Source organism: Oncorhynchus kisutch, linkage group LG24 (assembly GCF_002021735.2).
Source record: "Oncorhynchus kisutch isolate 150728-3 linkage group LG24, Okis_V2, whole genome shotgun sequence".
In the NCBI taxonomy this organism is placed as follows: Eukaryota; Metazoa; Chordata; class Actinopteri; order Salmoniformes; family Salmonidae; genus Oncorhynchus; species Oncorhynchus kisutch.
In genome coordinates this window covers 120,101-139,967 of record NC_034197.2, presented here as the reverse complement: position 1 = coordinate 139,967, position 19,867 = coordinate 120,101, and the positions used below count along the sequence as shown (strand labels likewise).

At 41.8% G+C, this 19,867-nt stretch overlaps 1 protein-coding gene and 1 long non-coding RNA gene across 4 annotated transcripts; both read left to right on the top strand.

The window, feature by feature from the left end:
* The first annotated feature begins 494 nt into the window (after nucleotides 1-494).
* LOC116356980 (uncharacterized) lies at nucleotides 495-846 on the top strand. The gene is made up of 2 exons (XR_004205259.1): nucleotides 495-578; nucleotides 800-846. It is a non-coding gene; the product is annotated as an uncharacterized LOC116356980 (long non-coding RNA).
* An 8,414-nt stretch (nucleotides 847-9,260) lies between these two features.
* Nucleotides 9,261-12,993, top strand: LOC116356978 (uncharacterized). Of its 3 annotated transcripts, none has more exons than XM_031803889.1 (6): nucleotides 9,261-9,311; nucleotides 9,481-9,574; nucleotides 10,620-10,667; nucleotides 10,901-10,970; nucleotides 11,136-11,268; nucleotides 12,293-12,993. In XM_031803889.1, exons 2-6 carry the CDS (start codon nucleotides 9,523-9,525, stop codon nucleotides 12,638-12,640), a joined length of 651 nt encoding a protein of 216 aa, XP_031659749.1. In that variant the 5' UTR covers nucleotides 9,261-9,311; nucleotides 9,481-9,522; the 3' UTR covers nucleotides 12,641-12,993. The 3 variants fall into 3 exon arrangements, with proteins under 3 accessions (XP_031659749.1, XP_031659750.1, XP_031659751.1); XM_031803890.1 differs by having other exon boundaries at nucleotides 10,559-10,667; XM_031803891.1 differs by lacking the exon at nucleotides 11,136-11,268.
* Nucleotides 12,994-19,867: the final 6,874 nt, after the last annotated feature.

The following is a 19,867-nucleotide window of genomic DNA, read 5'->3' as shown; positions in this document are numbered from 1 at the left end:
CATAGTATTCTGCAGTGATACGCCATCCCATCAGGTTTGGTTTAGTGGACATCATTTGTTTTTAAACAGGACAATTACCCAACACATCTCCAGGATAAGACAGATATAGCTTCTGTTGCCTGTTTGAGTATTTGTTTAATAGCCTATGATTCTGTGAGCACCAAGCCTCATGCACCGGCAAAATGTTGAATTAAGCCATTTCACAGATTCGGCTGTTTTTTAATCTTGCTATGCTGTAATAATACAGTGTCACCATCGGGCTCTTTCCTGAGTCATTGTGTGTCAAACAGTGTGCTTAAAGCATCAGCAAGCTCAGTGCCTATGTAGGTGATTGGTATTCAAACACATAGGCTGTGTCTGATATGAAAAATACATTTTAACATTAGAACAGGATGACTCTCGGTCGACAAATATTTTTGTTGTTGTTGGGACAGCCCTGCAATCAGTCTTACCCTTGCTCTACTCAAAGGGCTGTATTGGAATGGCTTCATAAGTATCTACGTGTATATCATTGACTGTATTGTCTTTTTAGGCCAAGAGGACCAAGAGAAACAAAGTGGAGCAGATCACTGATGCAGGTCATAAATGAAACTCTAATTTCACTGAATGTAATCCTTTGCATGTAAATTTAATTTAGTATGGACATCTATTGAGCAGAGGACTAATAGCAGAGTGCACTGTTATACTTTCTTGGCTACTTAACTTCACAAAGTACACAAAGTTGGCTAATACATATTTGCCTCAGAAGGTTACATGTTTTCTGACTTCTTTACCTTGGTGAATGCTGCTTTGCACACAGGTCCCTCTACATCTGTGGAATTCTCTGGGATGGCAGTTCAGGGGACATCTCACCAGGGACAATCTAATGAGAAGATCCTAAGTGAGTGTGTCTCCAGGGCCTGTCAGACCAGGGCTCTTGACTCCCGCCAATCGATCCGGATGCTTTCAAACCGATTATCATCCGGTTTCTGGAAAAACTTACTGAGGAGTATGTCCAAACTTCTATTGTAGTATTTGAATGCAATGTCATCTGGAGGATTTTTAAATTGTATGTGTGTTGGTGTGCTTTTTGGTGCTAAAAAACATCTAATTATCTCCTATAGGCATGGAGGCAGTTAAGCATTGGCAGGATGGACCCTGTAAGTCCCTTAACCCTGAAAATGATTCATAGATATATTAATAGATGTTTCAAGAATATTAGATACAAACCTTTTATCTATCTACAGTATCATCCACATTATCACAAACAGTTTCATTCAAAGAGCTTTTTAGTAGCCTACTGCTTTTCATGCTTTCCAATGTATGCCACTTTCATGATTCTCATGAACATATGTGAGATTGTTGGTATCTCTTTGAGGAGCTTGGTTTCAGAGCCCGGCTATGAGTAATTTACCTACACTGTTTCGGTCCTACAGGTGATGAGGGCATTGCTTGCAGAGATGTGCCTGGAGATTGTGCGGTTTGTATCTGAGGCCATCCTGGAGGTCATCATCCCTGCAATTTTCCGTTTTGTACGGATATACAGCCATGTGTCTCCAGTATCCAGCAAGTCTCTGACAGAATCAGAGAGATCCTCTAGCACAAACCTGAAGGTTCGCAAGAGAGGCAGCAGCAAATCCTCAAGGTCTTGCACGGCCAAATCAAGCTCCTCACGTAATGGGTATGTTCAGTCATTCCTAAAGAAACCGGTTTCACCTAACTATTCATAACCCATTTTGTGAAAATATGTTTTGTTATCTGCAAACAGTTTACTCTTAATGACCATTTAACTGATTACTGAATGATGTATTAATGTCACTACCGTGTCTACTATTTAATATGGAATGCTGTATTGTTTGCTTTGTATTCTCAAAGGTCTCAGACAGTGTTGCCAAATACTCAGGGAGATGGTGAGTCTATATCATCTGAGCCACTCAGGGACTTTTTGGGATTACTGAGGACAGTCTCCTCACTGGTGTCCAGGATTCCTTCAAAGAGTCGCTGAACAATGTCCTCTGTATCCAAAGAGAGGACCAGGTAGACACTCAAAGTCTATCCCGGGTTATTGTTGGAGAAGTGTCAAAGAAGGTCAATTCCATAATCTCTGTGGCCATCCAAACTCCCATCTCTGGCCGAATGTCCCCTGTTTTTTTTGCCAGTGGTGGTGTCTCCAGAACCAAGGTTGTTGAGGAGATGGTGTCTGGCGTTTCCAACATACTTCAGATGTATATTAATGGGAAGAGTGTTGAGCAGATTGTTGTTCTCAGAGAGGATGGTGTTGAGGTGGATATGACACATTTAACAGGACAGGTCATGACAGCCCTCAGTGGCACTGTTTTGAACTTCAGCAATAAGGAAGAAAATGACCCCGACAAGAGGGAACTGCTTTGTGTTGTTGCTGACCATATGAAGATGCTTGAAGCTTGTAAAAGTCCTGAGGAGATGCTAAAACAAGGAGAGAGCAACCTCAATATCAAAGGTGCCAAATCTAGTCTTCGTCTGTCAACACAAAGTATGGATAGACTACTCACTGAGGAGTTTCAGACCAAGGCCACTGAATCGATCCGGGAGATTGTTAAAAGATTCAGGGGTTGTACATCATGTTGTTCTGGCACTATATCATCTAGTCCAACTCCTCGGATAGGTGAGATCAGAGACCTTATGATTGACCCTGAGGCCTCTGAGTTGGTAAGTACCTTTGTTTCAGACATGGACAATCTTACCCAGTCTATCAGGGCATCCTGCTCTCCTGCACAGAGTGAGCAGATCCTTCTTGAAAAACATCAGAGTAAGATCTGGTCTTACACTGTTGGTTGTTACTACGACCATGAAAAATACGCTGAAGCGGATTCTTACCTGTCCAGAAAAAGGTATCTCGCAAGTACATTTGGGGGGAGCACAAAAGATTATTTCACAATGGTTCCAACTTTGTGCCTAGACATCGGTCATTCGAGTAATGGTGAGGCTGACACATCGGACTCCATTTCTTGTAAACCACTTTTAATACCCCCTCATCTATGAATGAACAAAAGGACAAAGTGAGACCCCAAAACCTCTCTTGGCTCTCAAAAAGTATTTGCAAGACCAAGTCCTCCTTGACACCACAAAAGCGATTGCCAGCCAGGTTCTTGTCTTGTATAAGACTGAGGTGATGGAGAAGTTCTCATCTTCTGTTGGAGAGTGTGATTCTGAAGAGTCTCTGGAGGCCATTCTATTTGTGGATGGCATCATGTCTGACTTGAATGATTTCACCAGTTCGTGTTCCCCCTCACCATCTGAGTTGTTAGACAGTGAACAATGTCTCTCCCATCTCACTTTTCCACTGGTCTGCAGGACAGCACCACCAACAGTGAATCTACCCAGAGTCTTCCAGTTATAAATATGAAGAAACTCTCCAGTGTGTCTTTCCAGACAAAGGCTAGAAAGGCAGTGAGCGAAGCTCTGAGATCTGTCAACCCCTTTACAAACAGCTTACTGGGAGACTCTGAAGCATCTAAATTGCTGGACACGTTTGTAACAGATGTGGAGACTATTGTTCAGTCCATGCAGGCACATCACTCTGAAAATGTCAGAATTCAAAAGTGAGCACCCTTCATGCTGCTTCGTATTATATATCATAGATTCGAGAAATGCTGAGGCCATTTTCTCACTCCCTGCCAAGACTCTGTAAAGGTCATCGATGGTGTTACACCAATACATGATGAGACATCTCAAACAGGCTCCTAGTGAAAGTTTAGATTCTCAGGTGACTTGTAATAGGGATTCTCTTGAAATCCAAGCGGACCTCAAACCTGTACCAAGGAGGTCATTAGTCAGATCCTCACTGTGTATCAATCTGAGGAATCCATGGAGGAATGCCTCTCTAGCCTAAAAGGAGATACAGAAGACCTGTCCAAGCTTTTGGATGCCGTTGTTTCTCAGATTGACGTCCTGCCGCCTCCAAATCATATTTATCTGTTGATGCCTATGCTGTCAATACACAGGACAATTTGCATGGTGAGATCAACAATGATGAGGAGGAGGCATACTCTAGAAGTCTTAAATCCACAGCCTTTGACAAAACTATGTACTGATGAGTTTCAAACGAAAGCCTCACATATGGCTGGTGGGATCCTTCAATCAGGGTTAATTGGCATTGTAAATACCAGCCTTGATGGTAGAAGTGCAGACATTTGTGCAGAGTCCAGTAACGATGGTGATGATAGAGATGTCAAAATCCTTCAGAAGAGTGGAACTCCACCTTTGTTCACCTCTTCTCTGCACACCAATTCTGCAGCATCCAACATCGTCATAAGCATCACTAAAGACCTTAATAGCTTCACCCAGATCACTAAAATGTCTGATGCTTCAGTGTCTGGCCAGTTAGAGAGATCCCTGTCAGCTTCAAACCTTCCTGTCAGTGTTCAGAACAGGGCCAATGTGAAAGGAAAGATCATTTGGCCAGGCACTGTAACCTGTTCAACAATGTGTTCATCAAGGTCAAGGATTTTTTTGCCCAGCAACAACCGTCCTCCTAGACAATGTGGTTGAGGCCCCCAAACATGCCGAATCCATATGCAGAACAGCTACTTCTACACAAATGACTTACAGTGAACATGAAGGCAGCCAGACCAGCATGGTAAATTATTCCAAAGCCTTAATTAGTCAGACTTTGATGACAATCCAGAGGAGAGTGTCTATGTCAGAGAGGATGAGCACCTCAGAGAAAGGCCTCTTGACTCGTTCCATCGTGGGCTCCATGTTGGAGGATGTTGACATGGTGAGAACTGATGGACACGAGATACACCGGCCATCCTCCTCAAAGTCCTCCCTGTCCATCACCTCTGCCATGACCAGAGGGTCCCGGAGTGATTTTACAAATTCTCTTCCAGGCACTCCAGTCCCCAATGAGTGGCCTGTTGAAATCTATTGTCCTATCATTAGGAGTTCGGTCATTGATATGAGTGACTCCTCAACTCATTCACAAGGGTCAACAAATTACACAAGGCAACCATCTCTGCCATAGTTGACACTGTTATGGAGGTCATTCCAAGAGAAGATACGGAACACATAGCCACTGCAGATGATGTCACTTCTTTTACAAGAAGACTTGCGAGACTCAGCCCCAGGGACGGTCTTCAGAACTTCTCACATGAGCTCACTGACAAAGTTTATGAGCTCATAAAAAGTCACAACACCCCCCAGGCTCTTTTTGTGCCAGCTGGCAAGAGCGTGTCTGACTCTATTCTTTGAAACTGAAGACAGGATTGAATGCTTCTGAAGAATCCAGGGAGTTTCCATCTGACCTTGTATACTCCTTTGCTACGGAGTCAATAAAACGTCTGCTACAGCAGATTGTCTTCTGGCTTCCTCCACCATCACAAGGATCCGATTTCTGCCAAACTATCAGCTCTGATGATTCTCTGCAGGAAACAAGTTGGCTTATGCCGAGCTCTTCTGCCATCTCCGTTAGTTCCTCACAGGTTTACTTTGACACAAAGAGCCTTTTCACCAATATAATGGTCGATCAGGTCATGGATACCTGTTCTGTGGCCTCCAATTCATCAGAAGAATTATCAGAGTTGATGAACATAATCAATGGGTTGTCCCCAACTGATGCTGGAACACTTGACTCTGACAGACCGGCTCTCATGACCACTAGCCGTCAGTCTAGTTCCAAATCATTGCCTGGACCCTCTCTGTCTGGCAGCAGCACACACAACGGTGGAACTGTGGATATTCAAGTTTTAGGAGAGGTGGAATCCAAGATGGACAACAAAGATCTGGAGATGTCTAGTGCCTCTGTGCATCCATCAACTCCATCAGCCATGGTCTCTGATACACATGCATCATTTGACTCCACTAGCAATGACTACACCTCTTTGGTACTTTTACTGATTGTTAGACTGCTGTCAATGATCACCCCTTTCACATTACTGGAATCCTCTGACATTGGTGAAACATCAAGAGTTCTCACAAAGAGGATTCTGTCTGAGTTCTGTGGCACCTCAGGCCTTGAACCAACTCAAGCATACCCCCAGAATCTGAAAATCAAAAAGATTTTCAAGGCTGTCTACAAGGGGCTTCTTCAAGAATTTGGGTCAGAGAAGATGCTCCAGGTTGCAATGAAGTCAACGGATTATGCATTTGACGATGCCCTGGTCAAATCATTAACTAGGGAACTACTAGCTAAATGCAATGAGGCTAGCTCTTCACCTCCCTCCATGACACAGTTGTCATCACACAATGTACTTGGCAGTGACGAGGTAGGTAATTCTGGGATTCTAACAACTTGTAGAAAGGAAAAGAAGAGAGGAAGATTCAGCGCTCTCTGTGGACTCAACCCAAAGGTACATATGTCATCAAAATACACATTTTTAAGATTATTTTTATTCATTATATGTACAGTATGATGGTCTGTATGATGGAACACTGTATGATGGAACACTGATACCCTTTGTGTGCAATTTCTCCTACTGTATAAATGACTGTTTGTTACCCAGTGTACAAAGCAGGTCAATAAGAAGAACCACTGCACTCCAACACCTTCCCAGAACCAGACCCCTGCCGTCAGTGAAACAGGTAAGTCAATACACTCAAATGTGTACTGAACATAAATATAAACGCAACATGCAACAATTTAAAAGATTTTATTGAGTTACAGTTCATATATGGAAATCAGTCAATTGAAATACGTTCATTAGGCCCTTATCTATGGATTTCACATGACTGGGAATACAGATATGCATCTGTTCGTCACAGATACCTTAAAAAAAGGTAGGGGCGTGGATCAGAAAACCAGTCAGTATCTGGTGTGATCACCATTTGCCTCATGCAGCGTGACACTTCTCCTTCGCATAGAGTTGATCAGACTGTTGATTGTGGCCTATGGAATGTTGTCCCACTCCTCTTCAATAGCTGTGCAAAGTTGTTGAATATTGGTGGGAACTGGAACACGCTGTTGTACACGTCAATCCAGAGCATCACAAACATGCTAAATGGGTGACATGTCTGGTGAGTATGCAGGCCTTTCGACATGGGGCCATGCATTATCATGCTGAAACATGAGGTGATGGCGGCAGATGAATGGCACGACAATGGGCCTAAGGATCTCGTGACGGTATCTCTGTGCATTCAAATTGCCATTGATAAAATGCAGTTGTATTCGTTGTCCGTAGATTATGCCTGCCCACACCATAACCCTACAGCCAACACGACGCCCTATACTTGGTCTGTGGTTGTATATATATTTTTTGCATGTTTTTATCCCCTTCTTTCTGGCACTAAACAGTCTAAGCCCTGGGGGGGCCTATGTAACACTTCTGTGTTAAATAGGCGGATTGAGACTGCTAGGCTACCTGCCGCCCTACATTTGTAAATTATGTAGAATATTACAATTTAAATAATAATAATGCAATACTAATTATTCACACTAACTAGGGTCAGTTAAAGAAAATGTTATGTTTACATTTTTCCCCCAGCAATTGTCAATGATCAACAATCCTGCCGAACAGAGAGTGTATGCTCCACCAAGAAGAAACCAAGGAAGCGTTCGCTCATTTCCAGGATGTTTTCAGCTATAGGCAAAGCCTTGTCCAGTCCCTTTACTTCCTGCTATAAAAAGAAGAGCACCTAATCTATATTTCAAAATAATATTTGAAATTAACATAATTGCATTAATTCTTCATGTTGAGTGTTTTTAATTATATATTATTGGATGATATAAAGTGTAGTAGTAGTGGAAGTTGTATAGTTGACTATATACATACATTAAAAAATAATAAGAATAGTGTGCACTTCTAGGTACAGTTGAAGTCTTATGTTTACATACACCTTAGCCAAATACATTTAAACTCAGTTTTTCACAATTCCTGATATTTAATCCTAGTAAAAAATCGTGGTTTTAGGTCAGTTAGAATTATCACTTTATTTTAAGAATGTGAAATGTCAGAATAATAGTAGAGATAATTATATCTTTCAGCTTTTATTTCTTTCATCACGTTCCCAGTGGGTCAGAAGTTTACATACACTCAATTAGTATTTGGTAGCATTGCCTTTAAATTGTTTAACTTGGGTCAAACGTTTCGGTTGGTCTTCCACAAGCTTCCCACAATAAGTTTACTGAATTTTGGCCCATTTCTCCTGACAGAGCTGGTGTAACTGAGTCAGGTTTGTAGGCCTCCTTGCTCGCACACGCTTTTTCAGTTCTGCCCACACATTTTCTATAGGATTGAAGTCCCCTGACTTGTGATGGCTACTCCAATACCTTGACTTTGTTGTCCTTAAGTCATTTTGCCACAACTTTGGAAGTATACTTGGGGTTATTGTCCATTTGGAATACCCACTTGCGACCAAGCCTTAACTTCCTGACTGATGTCTTGAGATGTTGCTTCAATATATCCACATAATTTTTGTGGATATCACATCAAATAAAACTATAAATAATCGTATCTAAGTCCTTTACAATTTTAGGGGGTAAGTCAAGTGACAGCGAGACATAAACCAATCTGGATAACCCTTCAGCTTTGGATAATAATATTCGACCGTATAACAAAATATCTCTCATCAACCCGAGGTTCAATTAGTTAACGTTCAATTCAGTCCTTTGTTTTTCATCCTTGCATAAAACAATTTCAATATAAGTAACCTTATCTTTAATTGGGATACCAAATACTTCCTGTAAAACACACTCCTTGAATGGAAATAAGACTGACTTACTGATATTCATTTTCCAACCCGAAACTAAGGAAAAGTCTTCAATACAGGAAACTGCTTTAGAAACCTCATTCCTGTCTCTTAAAAATATTACGATTCACCTGGCATTAATAGAAAAACAGAAATGGACATTTACTATCACAGTGACTAGATGAAGAATATTAAACTTGTATACGTTCACATGAACCAGGGTCTCACAAAAAGAAAAGTTCTTACTAGTTGCAAGAAATATAAAGTTTTATCAGATGCAAATAAAACTCAGTCCTGCACAACTCACTTGATAAATCCAGCCTCAGATGATTCTGAGCTTCTTTGTCAAATGCTGTCAGATCCTCCTTGAACCTCAGGTTGTTCTTCTTTAAATAGTCATTTTTCTTTGCACTTTTCCATGTCATGTCCCTCACTGGAGATGAATCTCATGACCACTGGTCGTGGTGGCTGGTTGTTTTCCCCATCTCTCAGCCTACCCAGGCGGTGCACTACATCCAGAGAACCTGCAACAACATTTCGCTCCTCCTATTGCCCTGCAAATGTCTTGCTTTGATGTTCTCGTCAGGTTTTTCTGCTATTCCATAAATTCGAAAGAGTCCATCTCCGACTATACCGGTCATTCTCGTTTACCTTTTGACTCCATTTCAGTGAGTTTCTTCTCCTGCTTTTCAACCTGAATGTTCAATGTTGCGTTCTGCTGCTTCAGAGTTTTTACTTCCTCAGCACTGAAATCAATCGATTTCTTCAGGTTAACGATACTGACAGTGTTCTTTTACACCAAATTCATGATGTTATCTGTACTCTCTTTGATTTTAGCCGTGAGGATGCGGACGATGTTGTCCTGTAGCTGGCTCATTGATGGTTCACTTCTCAGCTTCTTTGGAAGTTGCTCCTTGGTTGGGGTATTCGGGTATGAATCGCATTCACCCCCCTTTTTTACACTGCAAGCATATGAGTGAGTTTCAACAATGCCTCTTTTCTCCTTGGAAGTTTCAACATCCATTATCTCAGCAACAGTTTGGTCATGTCCTGATTACATGCTACTAGCTATGAAGACGTTAGCAGGCTAACTTAACGGCACACGCTGAAACGTTTCGATAGCTAGCTTGTTCGTTGGAAATCGTCAAAAATATGTCAATGGGTTGATAAATTACAAAATTATTCATTGTATGGTTAGATATCGTTTTTTGTGAAAACGAAAAACAAATTCCAACTGCAGTCTAAAACTATAAACTTTATCAGAGAACCCAAAAATTGTTCCTCAGCTAGAAATGTTCCACCCTCTCATGTCGCCATCTTGACCATGTCACTGATTTCATGGAGCTCTCCTGCACATCATTTACACAGCGATGTACTGTAATGCGTACATACATTTGACTTTTGAGTGGCCCGGGGAAATGAGACTTTTTCAAGCTTTTCTAAGCAATTTTTGTATCTCCTTCTTTGTAATACTGTATGTATTCAATCATTTCGAATTGATCACTTCCCACTGGGCACATACATCAATTCAATGTTTATTCCACGTTGGTTCAAAGTAATTTAATTGGAATTACATGGATATTGTGTCACAGTGAATTTTATAATCTGCAGTCAATTTCATTATGTTTTCATGTGCCATGATTCTGACATTTCACATATGATCCCCATAGGATTAGGCTACATAATTACAGTGATGCAGTAAATGTAATCTCAATTCAATACGATGTGCATATAGTGTACATATAGCCATTATAGCTATTAAACCCATGTTCAGTGACTGTAATCTGGGAAGCAAGTGGCCTAATATGTTTGTGACGTTCCATGGAACCCACAGTGTTGTTTAAAACTAGATTCTGATTGGCTTGCAGGTCATTCTACAGTGTAAATTATAAATGAAAACGTGTTTTTATATCAGTGTTACAGATTCACATTACCGAGCATGTCTCAACCCGTACCGCGCTTTTATCTGCCTAAAGGTATCTTCACGCACGACTGGACAGGCCTTTTGGATACGCTTGTCCAAGGTAAGGATATGCGTCAAGCTATAGCCTAAATAACATGGACCAATGTTTTAATGGAGGTAAGCACTACACTTCTGATGGGTTTAAAGATTGTATTACATGATCTAATAGTGAGAAAGTAAACCCCAGCTGTTATTCTTTTCACAGGGAAGGACAATCCCCATTATGTCATGAACGTTTCATTGCTGAACAACCATAGATATTTTCCTCTAATTTGGCTCCTGTTTCTCCAACAGTGAGCAAGACCTGCCAGCAGAGCTCACTGGAGCAGGGAGACATGCCGTCATCCTTTTGGCGCCTGACAAAGTACACTTTTTCTCTTCTAAATAACACTATAGTAACATCTTCTGCACAAAGTTACATTCCTAATTAGATTGGTGTTAAGTGAGAACGAATCCTAAAGATGGTCCAATGGGCATGGTCTGAAGCCTCTCGCCATCTCAGTGTGTTGAACCACCTGATTTCTTGCAGGCTTGAGATTCAGATCCTGCTGAACGATGTTAAGCAGTCGATTAACCACATGCAGGGGACGCTGAACACCATGCAGGGGCAGTGTATTGAGTTGCAGACTGCCATGTCTAAGGTAGTGTCAGATGAGTCTCAGGTACAGAAGAATAAGTCTATGATGGTATGGTGATAATGATTGAGATGGTGATTATAATAATGATGACTAGCGGTACCCCACCCTAAGGGCGGTAAATCATTGGATCTGATTAATTTACACTAATAATAAGCTATTGTCAACTTCCCGTCTATGCTTATCTTGCTCATTGCTCACTGTCAATTGCTGACTGTTATCCTATGTGTTTAACTATTATTGATTTCTCACAGAAAAATAATTTGGTTGCAAATGTACCTGGGGCCATGTAAATAATTGTTAGGCTACTCATTTTGAATCCACCGGTGGCAACTTGTGTGACCATAAAAGTCTGTGTGCGACTGGGCACAGTAAAATCATTTGGTTACTGACCTGCCCTACATCATAGATGGCCCTTCAAGTCAGAACTAGGAAATTCTGTCAGTGAGCATTATGGGTAATTATCCTACATACATACATCTAATACTTTATGATAGCATCATCTCCTGTAGTAACAGTGCCATTCCAAACACAATAAATGTGAAAATGAACAAAGATACAAAATATTGCTAAAGTGAAGAAAATCAGCTCAAAATTGTAGGAGGAAATGCCCCTGCAGCAGGGTGGCTTACGGTATTATAATATATTGTAGATAACATTAATATAATTTGTGTATTTACAGTATCAGTACGCATACAAATGAAAGTATATGCTAGGGAATGATCTACACTGAGTGAACAAAACATTAAGAACACCTTCCTATTGAGTTTCCCCCCCTTGGTGGTGGACCATTGTTGATACTCAGGGAAAAGTGTTGAGTGTGAAAAATCCAACAGCATGGCAGTTCTTGACACAAACTTCTACCATACTCTGTTCAAAGGGACTTAAATATTTGGTCTAGCTATGATTCTGATATGTACAGGTAAATTCATTGTCTATGTGTGTGTGGGGGGGGGGGGGGGGGGGGGTCCATGTTTGTGTCCGTACTCTGAGGTGTGTTTGAATATGAATGAGCTGCAGTGTTGTGATGTGTCCTATCCCGTCCTTGCAGAGTGATCTTCCTTGGCCTCATCACATGTCTCAGTTGCTCCTCCTTTGGAGGGAGGGGGACACCACCACGGGACAGCCCCTACACTTATCGCTAGAGATCGAACTTCAGACTCCCTCCAAAACCACTGAACCCTTCAACACACCGAAAGAGTTTATGATGCACACCCTTAGAGGGCGCCGGAACAGGATAACTCCCTCCACCCTCACAAAGACACAGAGGAGGAGGAACTATCCAACACCCAGGGAGAGAGAACGAGTGACCTCAATCAAACACAGCCAGAAAGTGGAGGTGGAAGAGGCATTAGATAGATGGAGGTTACCCCAGAGGCCATTCCTCCTGTTCATGTGAGCAAGAAAGAGCAGATGGCTTCTGATCAGCCAAATGGCAGGCAGAGGGAGAGGTCATAGTGATTCACACCCACAGAGAAAGACAACCCACACAAGCTCTTAGTTGAGATGAACCACACAGAGGTAGAGGCAGAGGGCTTTCAGGCCTAGCAAGTCCCATTTACTTAATGATCATTTTTCACTGTCTTCAACCCTCAAGAACCAGGGTGAGTCTGGGTCACCCTTTTACTGGGCAGATAGAACTTGCATATCGTCAAAGACTAGGCCGAAACGTTAATCTTTTAACCTTGCTTGAATAAAACAATGCATTTTTTATAGTGAGCAAGAGTTGGGCTTTTTCCTTTTCTATGATGATTCAAATATTTGGTTGCACCTCAACTCAACGTTGGTTCAGCGCCCTCTGTTTTTGTTGTCAAATAAGACATGTTTTTTTTAAATGTACAAAGCAAATTATTCAAAGCATCAACATTGGGATGTGTCCCACTTATTTACACAACCTAATCCACACTTGCAAAGTGAAAGTTTATAGAAAAGTTAAGAAATTAAGTAGTAAACAGAAGAAAAGCAGAATTGAGTTCAATTATAATGTGAATCATTTAATGCTCTATGGTTCAATCCCTTTTCTGCAGGTGTGATGAATAATTAATATTGTTCCTCCTCTTCCTTGTGGCAGGCGCAGCAGCACACTGCCCTCCAAAGCCTGCAAAATAATCGCCGGACTGCCCCTTTCCTAGCTCTGCATGGAACATCCAGTGTTACGTCCTTGGTGACGTGTGGGGTGACATCCGGGATGACCACAGCAACATCCTCTGGAAAGGGAAAAAAGAGGATCAGAATGTAAACTAATGCAAACCGTAGCTTCTTAACACTGGCCAGTTGAAAGGTTCTGCTAAGATGTCATGACAAACGACACCTGTCAGAGTGCTCTCTAAGTGTTACTCACCTGCTTGGATGTCAGCTGGCAGAGTGGCGAAGACGGCCATCGTGAGAGTCCTTTCTTCAGGTGTGACGTCCACAACCTCCAAGAGGGAAGAGATGGGCTCTGCCTCTGTATTAGGGGTTATGTCCACAACATTCAGGTGGGAAGAAGCCGGGTCTGCCTCTGTATTAGAGGCGATGTCCACAACATTCAGGTGGGAAGAAGCCGGATCTGCCTCTGTGTTAGAGGTGATGTCCACAACATTCAGATGGGAAGAACCTGGGTCTGCCTCTGTGTTACTGGTGATGTCCACAACATTCAGGTGGAAAGAAGCCTGATCTGTCTCTGTGTTAGTGGTGATGTCTACAACCTCCAGGTGGAAAGAAGCCTGATATGCCTCTGTGTTAGTGGTGATGTCCTCAACCTCCAGGTGGGAAGAACCTGGGTCTGCCTCTGTGTTAGTGGTGATGTCCTCAACCTCCAGGTGGGAAGAACCTGGGTCTGCCTCTGTGTTAGTGGTGATGTCCACAACCTCCAGGTGGGAAGAAGCCTGATCTGCCTCTGTGTTAGTGGTGATGTCCTCAACCTCCAGGTGGGAAGAACCTGGGTCTGCCTCTGTGTTAGTGGTGATGTCCACAACCTCCAGGTGGGAAGAAGCCTGATATGCCTCTGTGTTAGTGGTGATGTCTACAACCTCGAGGTGGGAAGAAGCCGGGTCTGTGTTATGGGTGACAACAACAATCCTGATGAGCTCTACTACTACAAGGAACCAAGATGTCATCAGAACAGGCATCTGTCAGAGTGCTCTCTATCAGTGCTACTCACCTGCTTGGATGTCAGTTGGTAGTGTGGTGGAAGCGGCCACCGCGAGGACAGTGGGGACTGGTAGGGTGGCTGCAGGGGGCTGGAAGCAGCTCTGCACCTCGTCCGCCACAAAGGCACAAACAGAGCTCGTATAAAAAGGGCTCTGCAGGTCATCGGTGGAGAAGGACTGACTGATTCTCCCGAGGATCGACCACACAGAGTCAAAAGCAGCAGCCCGGGAGAAAGGGATGTGAGGGGAAGGGTCCTTTAACATGCAGGAGAGCTTCTCCACTACGGCCGCCACCATGCCCACGGCCATCCCGCTTATAAGGATTGGGTGCTCTGAATGGCCTTCCTCTGGCTGAAGCCACAGGGCCAGGAGGAGCCTGGGCACCACCTCCACCACCACCTGAGATGGGCTGAGCAGGTTGCTACTGGGCTCTTTGGACTGCTCACCCAGAATGCTCCTCACAGCTCTCTCCACGATGCTGTGGACCTTAGGATCGCTGAAATCAACAATATTACAATATTTCCAAGCTCTAAATTGACACAAGGAACACCTTTGCAAAGATATTCGGTTAAAAATAAGAGTATGATTTGGATTGTATGAATAATAGTGTAGTAAACAGTATCGCCCAGCGCGGGAACTTTTGGTGTTTGGAAAGTATCCGTTATAAGTCTCCATGACACGTATCACTTCGTTGTCTTGTTGGTAATAGTAAAAATGCATGACAGTCCGCATTGTAATGGTCTAACAGGTGTTTTTCATGTTGTTTCTCACATTAAACAGACATTTGAGATCGGAATTGCTTACAGTTGTACCTACGACCTCAACACCCAATCTACTCACACGCGCAAATACTCACATTCAGACTCATACATACAGCTGTCCTCCCCTTACATTCTTTGGTCTCTATTTTTTTACATTTGTCAGAGAAAACGACTATTTTGTGTATATTGCACCTTGCACTGACTTTACTGAACTCTGGAGAAAACGAACATTGCTGCTGGGTGAGGACATCTGACAATGTGCTCTCCCGTCCATTAGACATTTTGTCTGCAGGAACTCGCTCTTTTTCACTCGGTCCACTCGTCCAAGTGCCGATGTATTTGTGGCATGATGTGAACAGTACAAATTTGTTGCACTACCAAGGTCTAATGGTTTTAAATGACTGTTTTGTATTGTCTGGAAACTCACTTGTAGAATTCGCTTGCGGGTAGGTCTCTTAAAAAAGAGAAGCTGTACAATGTTATTAAACCGAGGTGCCTAGTTATTCTTCTTTTGTTGATATCAGGTAACGTGCAACCTAACCCTGGCCCTGATATACAATGTCTCCAAACCCCCTCTGATTTTAAATCAAGATCTGGTTTTGGTATTTTTCATTTAAATGTACGCAGCCTGTTGTCAAAAATTGATGGGGTTAGGATTTGGGCTAAATCAACTGATGCTGATGTAATTGTGTTTTCTGAAACCTGGCTCAGCAAGTCTGTTTTTGTGGTTACAATGTTTATCGCACTGATTAAAGAAAGGTGGGGGTGTGGCTATATATGTAAATACAAAAATTCCCTGTAAGTGTGGCAAAGTCTGAAACTATATGTAAACAGTTGGAATTTCTTGCTTTGAATATTGACGTTTCAAAGGGTCTCTCTATAACTCTCTATAACTGTGATTGGCTGTTATAGACCCCCCTGTGTTCTCGATGATGCATTTTCTTCTTTGACACACCTTATGTCTAAACTTCTAAATTACCGTGAAATGAACTTGATTGGTGATCTCAACTGGTGTTCGTTAAAGCCTGTGTCTGATGATTTAAAAAATGTTTTGTAATTCTATGAATCCTACCCAGTTGATTAACTCACCCACTCGCCCAAATCTTAAATGCCCAGATCAATCTACCCTGATTGATTTGATATTGACAAATGTTCCACATAAATATTCTGCGGTTGGTGTTTTCTGTAATGATTTAAGTGACCATTGTGCTGTTGTTGCTGTTAGAAATACTAAGGTTCCTAAGACAAACCCACGTTTTATTCATAAGATACATTTGAAGTGTTTTAATGAGCAGGCTTTCTTTCATGATTTGTTTTATTTTGACTGGAGCAGATTGAGTTTATCCCTGATGTGGAAACTGGAGCAGATTGAGTTTATCCCTGATGTGGAAACTGGAGCAGATTGAGTTTATCCCTGATGTGGAAACTGGAGCAGATTGAGTTTATCCCTGATGTGGAAACTGGAGCAGATTGAGTTTATCCCTGATGTGGAAACTGGAGCAGATTGAGTTTATCCCTGATGTGGAAAATGGAGCAGATTGAGTTTATCCCTGATGTGGAAACTGGAGCAGATTGAGTTTATCCCTGATGTGGAAACTGCCTGGAAATTCTTTCATGATGGTTTTTCCCAAATAGTAAACAAACATGCCCCATTCTCCAGGTTCAGAGTTAAAGGGCGGGTTAATCCATGGTTTTCCTCTGAGCTGTCTTGTATTATTCACGACGGTATTCTAGCCTGGGCTAAAGCAAGGAAATCATGTTCTGATGCTGATTGGCTTATTTTTAGACAGTTATGAAACAAGTGTTATTTTCTTCTCAGGAAGGCCAAATCAGAATATTTTATGTCTGTTACCGTCGCTCCAAAGGCGCCACCTAAGTTGTCCAAGACTAAGGTGGAGTGGGGTCCACGTCCCGCACCAGAGCTGCCACCACGGACAGATGCCCACCCAGACCATTCCCTATGGGTGTAGGTTTTTGCGGCCGGAGGCCGGAGATTTTTTTATGTCTCTATTTTAGTTTGGTCAGGGCGTGAGTTGGGGTGGGCATTCTATGTTTTGTTCTGTGTGTTAGATTTCTATGTGTTTGACCTGGTATGGTTCCCAATCAGAGGCAGCTGTCAATTGTTGTCTCTGATTGAGAACCATACTTATGCAGCCTGTTTTCCCACTATGGGTTGTGGGTAGTTGTTTTGTGTGTATTGCACCTTGCAGAACTGTTCGTTTGTTGTGTTGTTGTTTTGTTCAAGTATTCGTATTTATTAAAAGTATTATGAATACTTACCACGCTGCACCTTGGTCCTCTTCTCCTTCTCCCGACGACAATCGTTACAGACCCTAGAATGTTTTGGAAGGCTATTAAGTCTATATCTGGTAACAGTAATGTTAATGAATTACCGTCATGTGTTTTGAAGGACTCTGTTGCTGTATATGACAAAACTGAATTGTTTCAATGAGCACTTTGTATCATCTGGTAGGCTGTTTGATTCAGTGTCCTCTGTCTATGTACAACCCTTTGTGGATGAACCAGTGAGAGCTGGTCAAACTTTTAGCTTTTTGCCATTCTCGGTGCAGGTGGTCCATAACGCCCTGAAATCCTTACATCAGAGAAAGCCTGCAGGTCCTGATCTTTTGAATCCCTGCTTTTTAAATCTGGCAGCTGATTTCATAGCTGAACCACATATCTGTTCAATCTAACCCTGGAATGTAATGAAATTCCAAAGATCTGGAAATCAGCATTTGTCCTACCACTTTTAAAAGGGGGATATCCTTCTCTTTTAAATAATTATAGGCCAATCTCAAAGCTGTCACCCCTGGTGAAAATACTTGAAACCCTTGTGAGTGAACAGATAAATTAGTTTTTATTTACTCACTCTATTTTATTAATGTACCAATCGGGCTTCAGGAAGAACCATAGCACAATTACAGCAGCCATGAAGGTTGTAAATGATATCACTGAAGCCCTTGACAAAAAAGAGCACTGTGTCTCACTTTTTATTGATCTCTCTAAGGCTTTTGATACAGTTGATCATGCTATACTAAGGTAGAGATGTCGAGTGTAGGTCTTTCAGAGCATGCAGTTGCATGGTTTGCTAACTATCTGTCTGATAGAACTCAGTGCACTCAATTTGATGGGCTTATGTTTGTTAAATTGTCTGTCTTTAATGGTGTGCCCCAAGGCTCTGGACCTGGTCCTCTCTTATTCACAAATTATATAAATGATTTAGACAAAAATGTCCAAAATGCGCAACTTCATTTTTATGCTGATGATACTGTTATTTACTGTTGTGCCTCGTATCTTACAAAAGCTTCCCAGAACTTGCAAACTGCTTTTTATACTCTTCAACATACCTTGTGTCAATTGAAGCTTATCCTCAATACTGACAAAACTAAACGAATGGCGTTTTCTAAAGCAAGAAATAGACCTCTGAACCTTTCACCTATTTCTACCTGTCAGGGCCACGAGATTGAGGTTGTAACCACATACAAATATCTTGGAATTTTAATTGATGATGGCCTCTCTTTTAAATTGCGAATAAATAGCAAATAAATTGAAGCTGAAATTGGGATTTTATTTTAGGAATAAGGCCTGTTTTTCTGTTGAAGCCAGAAGGAGGCTAGTATCAGCTACATTTATGCCTTTACTAGACTATGGGGATATTTTATATATAAATGCTTCCGCTCAGTGTTTGAGATCAATTGACACCCTTTACCATGGCACTGTGAGATTTATTTTAAACTGCAAAACCCTTACGCACCACTACACTTTGTATACCAGGGTTGGCTGGCCTTCTCTAGTAACTCGTAGGCTCAGTCACTGGTATACTTTTATTTACAAAGCCATTTTGGATTTACTACCTTTTTATTTGGGCATTTTTATTGTTCAGAAATGTGGTGGGTACTCTCTTCGTTCGCTGGACGTTATCCTGCTAACTGTTCCAAATGTCCAAACTGAATTTGGTAAAAGGGCTTTTATGTACTCTGCGCCATCGTCTTGGAACGCCTTACAAAATACTTTTAAAGTGGAAGAACTTGTCCCGATTGGTATTTTTAAATCACTGATGAATGATCTTCAGACTGATTCCCTGACTTGTCAATGTTTTTAAATCACTGATGAATGATCTTCAGACTGATTCCCTGATCTGACAATGTTTTTAATTAGCTGTTTTTGATTTTGTTTTACTCTTGTGAATTCTATGGTTTTTACTAGATTACTTGTAGTTTTTCATGTTGTTTGTCTGTAATGTTTGTAATGACTTGGTGCTGCCTATCTTGGCCAGGACGCTCTTGAAAAAGAGATTTTAAATCTCAATGAGCCCTTCCTGGTTAAATAAAATAAATAATGCACAGACACACTAAAGCTGTACAGTGTAGTTTGAGTAGTCAGTTTCAATTATTTGCAGATGTATTCCCTATTATTTACAAATTGAAAGATGTAACATTTGAAATGAATGTGGCAGAACAGTTTAGCATAGAGTTCTTGTGGGTGTCTTCTCCTTCATTCTTTTTTCCTCCTTGACCTCGTTTCTCATTACAACTTCACATGAGATGGCCGCTGTCTACTGTCATGTAGTGCTGGATGACAGATATCGCTATGTCGCTGCTGTCCATGGTCCTGAAATATACAAACAAGGCTATTTGCATATGTACGACCGTTCAAACTTGACCCCACACACATACACACACATTGATGCTAATCTCTCACACGCTTTTGAACATTGCACAACCTGCAACAAAA